This window comes from Carcharodon carcharias, chromosome 5, assembly GCF_017639515.1.
Source record: "Carcharodon carcharias isolate sCarCar2 chromosome 5, sCarCar2.pri, whole genome shotgun sequence".
Classification (NCBI taxonomy): domain Eukaryota; kingdom Metazoa; phylum Chordata; class Chondrichthyes; order Lamniformes; family Lamnidae; genus Carcharodon; species Carcharodon carcharias.
Window position 1 is genome coordinate 160336015 of NC_054471.1, and position 13070 is coordinate 160349084.

Below are 13070 nucleotides of genomic sequence, written 5' to 3' on the forward strand. Positions count from 1 at the left end.
AGCAGTGTTACATGTTTATAGCAGTGTTACACATATTTATAGCAGTGTTACATGTTTATAGCAATGTTCTATATGTTTATATCAGTGTTACACATGTTTATAGCAGTGTTACATGTTTATAGCAATGTTTCATATGTTTATATCAGTGTTACACATGTTTATAGCAATGCTCCATATGTTTCTATTGGTGTTACACATGTTTACATCAGTGTTACACATGTTTGTCGCAGTGTAACACGTTCATAGCAGTGTTACACATCTATAGCAGTGTTATATGTTTATAGCAGTGTTACATGTTTATAGCAGTGTTACACATGTTTATAGCAGTGTTACACATCTATAGCAGTGTTAATTGTTTATATCAGTGTTAAACATCTATAGCAGTGTTACACATGTTTATAACAGTGTTACATGTTTATAGCAATGTTTCATATGTTTATATCAGTGTTACACATGTTTATAGCAATGTTCCATATGTTTCTATTAGTGTTACATATGTTTACATCAGAGTTACACATGTTTATATCAGTGTTACACATTGTTTATAGCAGTGTCACACATATTTATAGCAATGTTCCATATGTTTATATCAGTGTTACACATGTTTATAGCAGTGTTCCATATGTTTATATCAGTGTTACACATGTTTATAGCAATGTTCCATATGTTTATATCAGTGTTACGCATGCTTATAGCAGTGTTACACATCTGTAGCAGTGTTAAACATGTTTATTGCAGTGTTACATGTTTATAGCAGTGTTATACATCTATAGCAGTGTTAATTGTTTATAGCAGTGTTACACATCTATAGCAGTGTTACACATGTTTATAGCAGTGTTACATGTTTATGGTACAGTGGTACATGTTTGTCGCAGTGTAACACATGTTTATAGCAGTGTTACACATCTATAGTAGTGTTACATGTTTATAGCAGTGTTACACATGTTTATAGCAGTGTTACATGTTTATAGCAAAGTTTCATATGTTTATATCAGTGTTACACATGTTTATAGCAATGTTCCATATGTTTCTATTGGTGTTACACACGTTTACATTAGTGTTACACATGTTTGTTGCAGTGTAACACATGTTTATAGCAGTGTTACACGTTTATAGCAGTGTTACACATATTTATAGCAGTGTTACATGTTTATAGCAATGTTCTATATGTTTACATCAGTATTACACATGCTAATAGCAGTGTTCCATATGTTTAAATCAGTGTTACACATATTTATAGCAATGTTCCATATGTTTATATCAGTGTTACACACGCTTATAGCAGTGTTACATATCTGTAGCAGTGTTACACATGTTTATAGCAGTCTTACATGTTTATGGTACAATGGTCCATGTTTGTCGCAGTGTAACGCATGTTTATAGCAGTGTGACACATGTTTAGAGCAGTGTTATATATCTAGAGCTGTGTTACACATCTATAGCAGTGTTACACATGTTTATAGCAGTGTGACATGTTTATAGCAGTGTTACGCATGTTTATAGCAGTGTTAAACATGTTTATAGCAGTGTTACGCATGTTTATAGCAATGTTCCATATGTTTATATTAGTGTTATGCATGTTTATAGCAGTGTTACATGTTTATAGCAGTGTTACACATTGTTTATAGCAATGTCACACATGTTTATAGCAATGCTCCATATGTTTATATCAGTGTTACACATGCTTATAGCAGTATTACACATCTATAGCAGTGTTACACATGTTCATAGCAGTGTTTCATGCTTATAGCAGTGTGACACATGTTTATAGCAGTGTAAAACATGTTTAAAGCAGTGTGACACATGTTTATAGCAGTGTTACACATGTTTATAGCAGTGTTACACTTGTTTATAGCAGTGTTACACATCTATAGCAGTGTTACACATGTTTATAACAGTGTTACATGTTTATAGCAATGTTTCATATGTTTATATCAGTGTTGCACATGTTTATAGCAATGTTCCATATGTTTCTATTAGTGTTACACATGTTTACATCAGAGTTACACATGTTTATATCAGTGTTACACAATGTTTATAGCAGTGTCACATGTTTATAGCAGTGTTCCATATGTTTATATCAGTGTTACACATGTTTATAGCAGTGTTACATGTTTATAGCAATGTTTCATATGTTTATATCAGTGTTACACATGTTTATAGCAATGCTCCATATGTTTCTATTGGTGTTACACATGTTTACATCAGTGTTACACATGTTTGTTGCAGTGTAACACATGTTTATAGCAGTGTTACACATCTGTAGCAGTGTTACATGTTTATAGCAGTGTTACACATATTATAGCAGTGTTCCATATATTTATATCAGTGTTACACATGCTTATAGCAGTGTTACACATCTGTAGCAGTGTTACAAATGTTTATAGCAGTGTTACATGTTTATAGTAGTGTTACACATGTTCATAGCAGTGTTACATGTTTATAGCAGTGGTACATGTTTGTAGCAGTATTACACATGTTTATAGCAGTGTTCCATATGTTTATATCAGTGTTACACATGTCTATAGCAATGTTTCATATGTTTATATTAGTGTTACGCATGTTTACATCGGGTTACACATGTTTAGATCAGTGTTACACATTGTTTATAGCAATGTCACACATGTTTATAGCAATGTTCCATATGCTTATATCAGTGTTACACACGCTTATAGCAGTGTTACACATCTATAGCAGTGTTCATAGCAGTGTTTCATGCTTATAGCAGTGTGACACATGTTTATAGCAGTGTTACACATGTTTATGGCAGTGTTACACATATATAGCAGTGTTAATTGTTTATATCAGTGTTACACATCTATAGCAGTGTTACACATGTTTATAACAGTGTTACATGTTTATAGCAATGTTTCATATGTTTATATCAGTGTTACACATGTTTATAGCAATGTTCCATATGTTTCTATTAGTGTTACATATGTTTACATCAGAGTTACACATGTTTATATCAGTGTTACACATTGTTTATAGCAGTGTCACACATATTTATAGCAATGTTCCATATGTTTATATCAGTGTTACACATGTTTATAGCAGTGTTCCATATGTTTATATCAGTGTTACACATGTTTATAGCAATGTTCCATATGTTTATATCAGTGTTACGCATGCTTATAGCAGTGTTACACATCTGTAGCAGTCTTAAACATGTTTATAGCAGTGTTACATGTTTATAGCAGTGTTACACATGTTTATAGCAGTGTTATACATCTATAGCAGTGTTAATTGTTTATAGCAGTGTTACACATCTATAGCAGTGTTACACATGTTTATAGCAGTGTTACATGTTTATGGTACAGTGGTACATGTTTGTCGCAGTGTAACACATGTTTATAGCAGTGTTACACATCTATAGTAGTGTTACATGTTTATAGCAGTGTTACACATGTTTATAGCAGTGTTACATGTTTATAGCAAAGTTTCATATGTTTATATCAGTGTTACACATGTTTATAGCAATGTTCCATATGTTTCTATTGGTGTTACACATGTTTACATCAGTGTTACACATGTTTGTCGCAGTGTAACACGTTTATAGCAGTGTTACACATCTATAGCAGTGTTACATGTTTATAGCAGTGTTACATGTTTATAGCAGTGTTACACATGTTTATAGCAGTGTTACACATCTATAGCAGTGTTAATTGTTTATATCAGTGTTACACATCTATAGCAGTGTTACACATGTTTATAACAGTGTTACATGTTTATAGCAGTGTTACACATCTATAGTAGTGTTACATGTTTATAGCAGTGTTACACGTGTTTATAGCAGTGTTACATGTTTATAGCAAAGTTTCATATGTTTATATCAGTGTTACACATGTTTATAGCAATGTTCCATATGTTTCTATTGGTGTTACACATGTTTACATCAGTGTTACACATGTTTGTCGCAGTGTAACACGTTTATAGCAGTGTTACACATCTATAGCAGTGTTACATGTTTATAGCAGTGTTACATGTTTATAGCAGTGTTACACATGTTTATAGCAGTGTTACACATCTATAGCAGTGTTAATTGTTTATATCAGTGTTACACATCTATAGCAGTGTTACACATGTTTATAACAGTGTTACATGTTTATAGCAATGTTTCATATGTTTATATCAGTGTTACACATGTTTATAGCAATGTTCCATATGTTTCTATTAGTGTTACATATGTTTACATCAGAGTTACACATGTTTATATCAGTGTTACACATTGTTTATAGCAGTGTCACACATATTTATAGCAATGTTCCATATGTTTATATCAGTGTTACACATGTTTATAGCAGTGTTCCATATGTTTATATCAGTGTTACACATGTTTATAGTAATGTTCCATATGTTTATATCAGTGTTACGCATGCTTATAGCAGTGTTACACATCTGTAGCAGTGTTAAACATGTTTATTGCAGTGTTACATGTTTATAGCAGTGTTACACATGTTTATAGCACTGTTACACATCTATAGCAGTGTTAATTGTTTATAGCAGTGTTACACATCTATAGCAGTGTTACACATGTTTATAGCAGTGTTACACGTTTATGGTACAGTGGTACATGTTTGTCGCAGTGTAAGACATGTTTATAGCAGTGTTACACATCTATAGTAGTGTTACATGTTTATAGCAGTGTTACACATGTTTATAGCAGTGTTACACATCTATAGCAGTGTTAATTGTTTATAGCAGTGTTACACATCTACAGCAGTGTAACACATGTTTATAGCAGTGTTACACATCTATAGTAGTGTTACATGTTTATAGCAGTGTAACACATGTTTATAGCAATGTTCCATTTGTTTATATCAGTGTTACACATGTTTATAGCAGTGTTACACATGTTTATAGCAATGTTCCATATGTTTATATCAGTGTTACACATGTTTATAGCAGTGTTACACATGTTTATAGCAGCACAACACATCTATAGCAGTGTTACATATGTTTATAGCAGTGTTACCTGTTTATTGCAATATTTCATATGTTTATATTAGTGTCACACATGCTTACATCAGTGTTACGCATGTTTATATCAGTGTTACACATGTTTATAGCAATGTTCCATAAGTTTATATCAGTGTTACACACGCTTATAGCAGTGTCACGCATGTTTATAGCAGTGTTACACATGTTTATAGCAATGTTCCATAAGTTTATATCAGTGTTACACACGCTTATAGCAGTGTTACGCATGTTTATAACAGTGTTACACATGTTTATAGCAATGTTCCATATGTTTATATCAGTGTTACACATGTTTATAGCAATGTTCCATAAGTTTATATCAGTGTTACACACGCTTATAGCAGTGTTACACATGTTTATAGCAGTGTTACACATGTTTATAGCAGTGTTACGCATGTTTATAGCAGTGTTACGCATGTTTATAGCAGTGTTACGCATGTTAATAGCAGTGTTACACATATTTATAGCAATGTTCCATTTGTTTATATCAGTGTTACGCATGGTTATAGCAGTGTTAAACATGTTTATAGCAGTGTTACGCATGTTTATAGCAATGTTCCATATGTTTATATTAGTGTTATGCATGCTTATAGCAGTGTTACATGTTTATAGCAGTGTTACGCATGTTTATAGCAATGTTCCATATGCTTATATCAGTGTTACACATGTTTATAGCAATGTTTCATATGTTTATAGCAGTGTTACACATGTTTACATCAGTGTTACACATTGTTTATAGTAGTGTCACATATATTTATAGCAATTTTCCATATGTTTATATCAGTGTTACTCATGTTTATAGCAGTGATCCATATCTTTATATCAGTGTTACACATGTTTATATCAGTGTTACACATCTGTAGCCATGTTACACATGTTTATATCAGTGTTACACATGTTTATAGCAGTGTTACACATCTATAGCTGTGTTACACATGTTTATAGCAGTGTTACATGTTTATAGCAGTGTTACACATCTATAGAGGTGTTACACATGCTTATAGCAGTGTTACATGTTTATGGTACAGTGGTACATGTCTGTCGCAGTATAACACGTGTTTATAGCAGTGTGACACACGCTTATAGCAGTGTTACACATCTATGGCAGTGTTACACATGTTTATAGCAGTGTTCCATATGTTTATAGCAGTGTTACATGTTTATAGCAATGTTACACATCTATAGCAGTGTTACACATGTTTATAGCAGTGTTACATGTTTATAGCAGTGTTATGCATGTTCATAGCAATGTTCTATATGTTTATATTAGTGTTACGCATGTTTATAGCAATGTTCCATATGTTTATATTAGCGCTATGCATGTTTATAGTAGTGTACACATTTATAGCAGTGTTACACATGTATATAGCAATGTTCCATAAGTTTATATCAGTGTTACACGTGTTTATAGCAGTGTTACACATGTTTATTGCAGTGTTACACATGTTTATATCAGTGTTACACAAGTATATAGCAATGTTCCATAAGTTTATAACAGTGTTACACATGTTTATAGCAGTGTTACGCATGTTTATAGCAGTGTTACACATGTTTATAGCAGTGTTACGCATGTTTATAGTAGTGTTACGCATGTTTATAGCAGTGTTACACATGTTTATAGCAGTGTTATGCATGTTTATAGCAGTGTTACACATGTTTATAGCAGTGTTACGTATGTTAATAGCAGTGTTACACATGTTTATAGCAATGTTCCATATGTTTATATTAGCGCTATGCATGTTTATAGTAGTGTACACATTTATAGCAGTGTTACACATATATATAGCAATGTTCCATAAGTTTATATCAGTGTTACACGTGTTTATAGCAGTGTTACACATGTTTATTGCAGTGTTACACATGTTTATATCAGTGTTACACATGTATATAGCAATGTTCCATAAGTTTATAACAGTGTTACACATGTTTATAGCAGTGTTACGCATGTTTATAGCAGTGTTACACATGTTTATAGCAGTGTTACGCATGTTTATAGTAGTGTTATGCATGTTTATAGCAGTGTTACACATGTTTATAGCAGTGTTATGCATGTTTATAGCAGTGTTACACATGTTTATAGCAGTGTTACGCATGTTAATAGCAGTGTTACACATGTTTATAGCAATGTTCCATATGTTTATATTAGCGCTATGCATGTTTATAGTAGTGTACACATTTATAGCAGTGTTACACATATATATAGCAATGTTCCATAAGTTTATATCAGTGTTACACGTGTTTATAGCAGTGTTACACATGTTTATTGCAGTGTTACACATGTTTATATCAGTGTTACACATGTATATAGCAATGTTCCATAAGTTTATAACAGTGTTACACATGTTTATAGCAGTGTTACGCATGTTTATAGCAGTGTTACACATGTTTATAGCAGTGTTACGCATGTTTATAGCAGTGTTACGCATGTTTATAGCAGTGTTACACATGTTTATAGCAGTGTTATGCAAGTTTATAGCAGTGTTACACATGTTTATAGCAGTGTTACGCATGTTAATAGCAGTGTTACACATGTTTATAGCAATGTTCCATATGTTTATATTAGCGCTATGCATGTTTATAGTAGTGTACACATTTATAGCAGTGTTACACATGTATATAGCAATGTTTCATAAGTTTATATCAGTGTTACACGTGTTTATAGCAGTGTTACACATGTTTATTGCAGTGTTACACATGTTTATATCAGTGTTACACATGTATATAGCAATGTTCCATAAGTTTATAACAGCGTTACACATGTTTATAGCAGTGTTACGCATGTTTATAGCAGTGTTACACATGTGTATAGCAGTGTTACGCATGTTTATAGCAGTGTTACGCATGTTTATAGCAGTGTTACACATGTTTATAGCAGTGTTATGCATGTTTATAGCAGTGTTACACATGTTTATAGCAGTGTTACCCATGTTAATAGCAGTGTTACACATGTTTATAGCAATGTTCCATCTGTTTATTTCGGTGTTACACATGTTTATAGCAGTGTTACACATGTTTATAGCAATGTTCCATATGTTTATATCAGTGTTACACATGTTTATAGCAGTGTTACACATGTTTATAGCAGCATAACACATCTATAGCAGTGGTACATGTTTGTAGCAGTGTTACACATCTATAGCAGTGTTACACATGTTTATAGCAGTGTTACCTGTTTATTGCAATGTTTCATATGCTTATATTAGTGTCACACATGCTTACATCAGTGTTACGCATGTTTATATCAGTGTTACACATGTTTATAGCAATGTTCCATAAGTTTATATCAGTGTTACACACGCTTATAGCAGTGTTACACATGTTCATAGCAGTGTTACATGTTTATAGCAGTGTTACACATCTATAGCAGTGTTACACATGTTCATAGCAGTGTTACATACATTTATAGCAGTGTTACATGTTTGTAGCAGTGTTACACATGTTTATAGCAGTGTTACACATGTTTAAAGCAGTGTGACACATGTTTGTAGCAGTGTTACACATGCTTATAGCAGCGTTACATGTTCACAGCAGTGTTACACATCTATAGCAGTGTTACACGTGTTTATAGCAGTATTACATGTTTATAGCAGTGTTGCACATGTTTATAGCAATGTTCCATAAGTTTATATCAGTGTTACACATGCTTATAGCAGTGTTACACATGTTCATAGCAGTGTTACATGTTTATAGCAGTGTTACACATCTATAGCAGTGTTACACATGTTCATAGCAGTGTTACACACATTTATAGCAGTGTTACATGTTTATAGCAGTGTTACAAATGTTTAAAGCAGTCTGACACATGTTTGTAGCAGTGTTACACATGCTTATAGCAGTGTTACATGTTCATAGCAGTGTTACACATCTATAGCAGTGTTACACATGTTTATAGCAGTGTTAAGCATGTTCATAGCAATGTTCTATATGTTTATATTAGTGTTAAGTATGTTTATAGCAATGTTCAATATGTTTATGTTAGCGCTATGCATGTTTATAGTAGTGTACACGTTTATAGCAGTGTTACACATGTGTATAGCAATGTTCCATAAGTTTATATCAGTGTTACATGTGTTTATAGCAGTGTTACACATGTTTATTGCAGTGTTACACATGTATATAGTAATGTTCCATAAGTTTATATCAGTGTTACACGTGTTTATAGCAGTGTTACATATGTTTATAGCAGTGTTACACATGTTTAAAGCAGTGTGACACATTTTTGTAGCAGTGTTACACATGCTTATAGCAGTGTTACATGTTTATAGCAGTGTTATACATCTATAGCAGTGTTACACATGTTTATAGCAGTGTTACATGTTTATAGCAATGTTTCATATGTTTATATCAGTGTTAAACATGTTTATAGCAATGTTCCATATGTTTATATTTGTGTTACACATGTTTATATCAGTGTTACCCATTGTTTATGGCAGTGTCACACATGTTTATAGCAATGTTCCATATGTTTATATCAGTGTTACACATGTTTATAGCAATGTTCCATATGTTTATATCAGTGTTACACACGCTTATAGTAGTGTTACACATCTGTAGCAGTGTTACACATGTTTATAGCAGTGTTACATGTTTACATCAATGTTACACATGTATAGCCGTGTTATACATATTCATAGCAGTGTTATATGTTTATAGCAGTGTTACACATGTTTAAAGCAGTGTGACAAATGTTTATAGTAGTATTGCACATGTTTATAGCAGTGTAACACATGTTTATAGCAGTGTTAGACATCTACAGCAGTGTTACACATCTATAGCAGTGTTACACATGTTTATAACAGTGTTACACATGTTTATAGCAATGCCTCCTAGGTTTAAATCAGTGTTACACATGTTTATAGCTAGTTCCATATGCTTATATTAGTGTTACTCATGATTACATCAGTGTTACACATGTTTATATCAGTGTTACACATGCATATAGCAGTGTTAGACATCTATAGCCGTGTTACACATGTTTATAGCAGTGTTACATGTTTATAGCAGTGTTACACGTTTATAGCAGTGTCACACATCTATAGCATTGTTATACATGTTTATAACAGTGTTACATGTTTATATCAGTGTTACATATTGTTTAAAGCAGTGTCACACATGTTTAAAGCAATGTTCCATATGTTTATATCAGTGTTACACATGTTTATAGCAGTGTAACACATGTTTATAGCAGTGTGACACACATTTATAGCAGTGTTACATACCTAGAACAGTGTTACATATCTATAGCAGTGTAACACATGTTTATAGCAGTGTGACACACATTTATAGCAGTGTTACATATCTAGAACAGTGTTACATATCTATAGCAGTGTTACACGTTTATAGCAGTGTTACGCATGTTTATAGCAATGTTCCATATGTTTATATTAGTGTTATGCATGTTTATAGCAGTGTCCCATATGTTTATATTAGTGCTATGCATGTTTATAGCAGTGTACATGTTTATAGCAGTGTTACACATGTTTACATCAGTGTTACACATGTTTATATCAGTGTTACATATTGTTTAAAGCAGTGTAACACATGTTTAAAGCAATGTTCCATATGTTTATATCAGTGTTACACATGTTTATAGCAGTGTAACACATGTTTATAGCAGTATGACACACATTTATAGCAGTGTTACATATCTAGAACAGTGTTATATATCTATAGCAGTGTTACACATGTTTATAGCAGTGTTACATATCTAGAACAGTGTTACACATCTATAACAGTGTTACACATGTTTATAGCAGAGTTACATGTTTATAGCAGTGTTACGAATGCTTATAGCAGTGTTACACAGGTTTATAGCAGTGTTACACGTGTTTATAGCAGTGTTACGCATGTTTATAGCAATGTTCCATATGCTTATATTAGTGTTATGCATGTTTATAGCAGTGTTCCATATGTTTATATTAGTATTATGCATGTTTCTAGCAGTGTTACACATTTATAGCAGTGCTACGCATGTTTATAGTAGTATTACACATGTTTATAGCAGTGTAACACGTTTATAGCAGTGTGACACACGTTTATAGCAGTGTTACATATCTAGAACAGTGTTACACATCTATAGCAGTGATACACATGTTTATAGCAGTGTTACATATCTAGAACAGTGTTACACATCTATAACAGTGTTACACATGTTTATAGCAGTGTTACATGTTTATAGCAGTGTTACGAATGTTTATAGCAGTGTTACACATGTTTATAGCAGTGTTACGAATGTTTATAGCAGTGTTACACGTGTTTATAGCAGTGTTATGCATGTTTATAGCAATGTTCCATATGTTTATATTAGTGTTATGCATGTTTATAGCAGTGTTCCATATGTTTACATTAGTGTTATGGATGTTTCTAGCAGTGTTACACGTTTATAGCAGTGTTACGCATGTTTATAGCAGTGTTACGCATGTTTATAGCAATGTTCCATATGTTTATATTAGTGTTATGCATGTTTATAGCAGTGTTCCATATGTTTATATTAGTGATATGCATGTTTATAGCAGTGTACATGTTTATAGCAGTGTTACACATGTTTATATCAGTGTTACATATGTTTATAGCAATGTTACAAACGTTTATAGCAGTGTTCCATATGTTTATACCAGTGCTACACATATTTATAGCAATGATCCATATGTTTATATCAGTGTTACACGTGCTTATAGCTGTATTACACATGTTTATAGCAGTATTAAACATGTTTATAGCAGTGTTACACATGTTTATTGCAGTTTTCCATATGTTTATATTATTGTTACACATGTTTATTGGTGTTCCATATGTTTATATTATTGTTACACATGTTTATAGCAGTGTTACACATCTATAGCAGTGTTACACATGTTTATATCAGTGTTACACATGTTTATAGCAGTGTTACACATCTATAACAGTGTATGTGTTTGTAGCAGTGTTACACGTGTTTATAGCAGTGTAACACATGCTTACAGCAGTGTTACTCATCTATAGCAGCGTTACACATGTTTATTGCAGTGTTCCACGTGTTTATAGCAGCGTTAGACATGTTTATATCAGTGCTACACATGAATATAGCAGTGTTACAGGCTTTCTCACCCTGTTACACATTAGTATCAATGTTACACTTTACTAGCAGTGTTACACGAGATAATATCACCGTGCGAAATGTGAATATTGATGTTAAACAACTGTCATATTATTCATTCGATAATTGTAGTTTTAAGTGTTGCTACCGCAATATCAACGTCTTATTTCGAAGTAAACCACGTTAATGTCACAGTATTAACACGTGATTCTTGTTCTGCTGGTGTCAAGAGTTTAATGAAAGCAGCAGCGCCAGTAAGAAACCAGCAGCTCCTGACTCAGACAAGATTTCACTTCTTATTCCAGCGCTACTGCTCCATCTCTTTGAACCGCATTGTGACCGTTAAGCGCCAGCACTGGGTATCTCTCTCCACTCCCACCTTCCCCCCACCCCCCAATCATCCCTCTCCCTTCCTCCAAGCCCAGAGATACATGCATGCTTACAAACCTTCCACCTTGGTGAGAGTCAGCACCGGACTATTACAGGCGGTGAGAGGAGCGACTCTGGCTGAATGCTTTTTCATTGTGATCCGGGCTCAAGGGCAGAATGCAAGATGCTCTCCCCTGCATCCCACAAGCCGGAGAGAGAGAGAGAGATGCAGTCTGCAGGCATTCGCTGTCACATCCTTCTTTACAGGGTGGCTGTTTGTGTGTATGTCTTGTACCAGGCAAAACACAAACACACACACACACATACACACAGTGTGTTTGCTGTAATCATAAGGCGTCACATATTGATGCCTTCTCTCCCTATTGCTAAAAAGCTGCACCGTCTAAAAGCAGCAGGGATGATTACTTTCTGCGTGGTGCAATGCTGTTAGACCTTCCCCTGTCACTCCCTCCCCCCACCCCCTCTTTAAAGTCCTGCTCATACCTGACTATTCAGCTCAGCACCTCAGCCCACTCTGCCAGCAGCTAAAGCTTGGTTTCCACTTTCCAAAGCAATCCCTAAACCACCCCAGCCCCACCAAATTAAAACAGGACTCACTCACTCTCCCATTTCTTATCCTCTCTGC

The 13070-nt window shown here is 33.7% G+C and overlaps 1 protein-coding gene across 1 annotated transcript in view; it reads right to left on the reverse strand.

Annotated features, from left to right (window-relative positions):
* slc35f3b (solute carrier family 35 member F3b) overlaps window positions 1–12578 on the reverse strand; it is a 54165-nt gene extending 41587 nt beyond the window's left edge. The window contains exon 1 of the mRNA XM_041187412.1: window positions 12503–12578. Within this exon, the coding sequence (XP_041043346.1) occupies window positions 12503–12578 (76 nt within the window). The remainder of the gene's footprint in view (window positions 1–12502) is intronic.
* Between the last annotated feature and the right edge of the window lie 492 nt (window positions 12579–13070).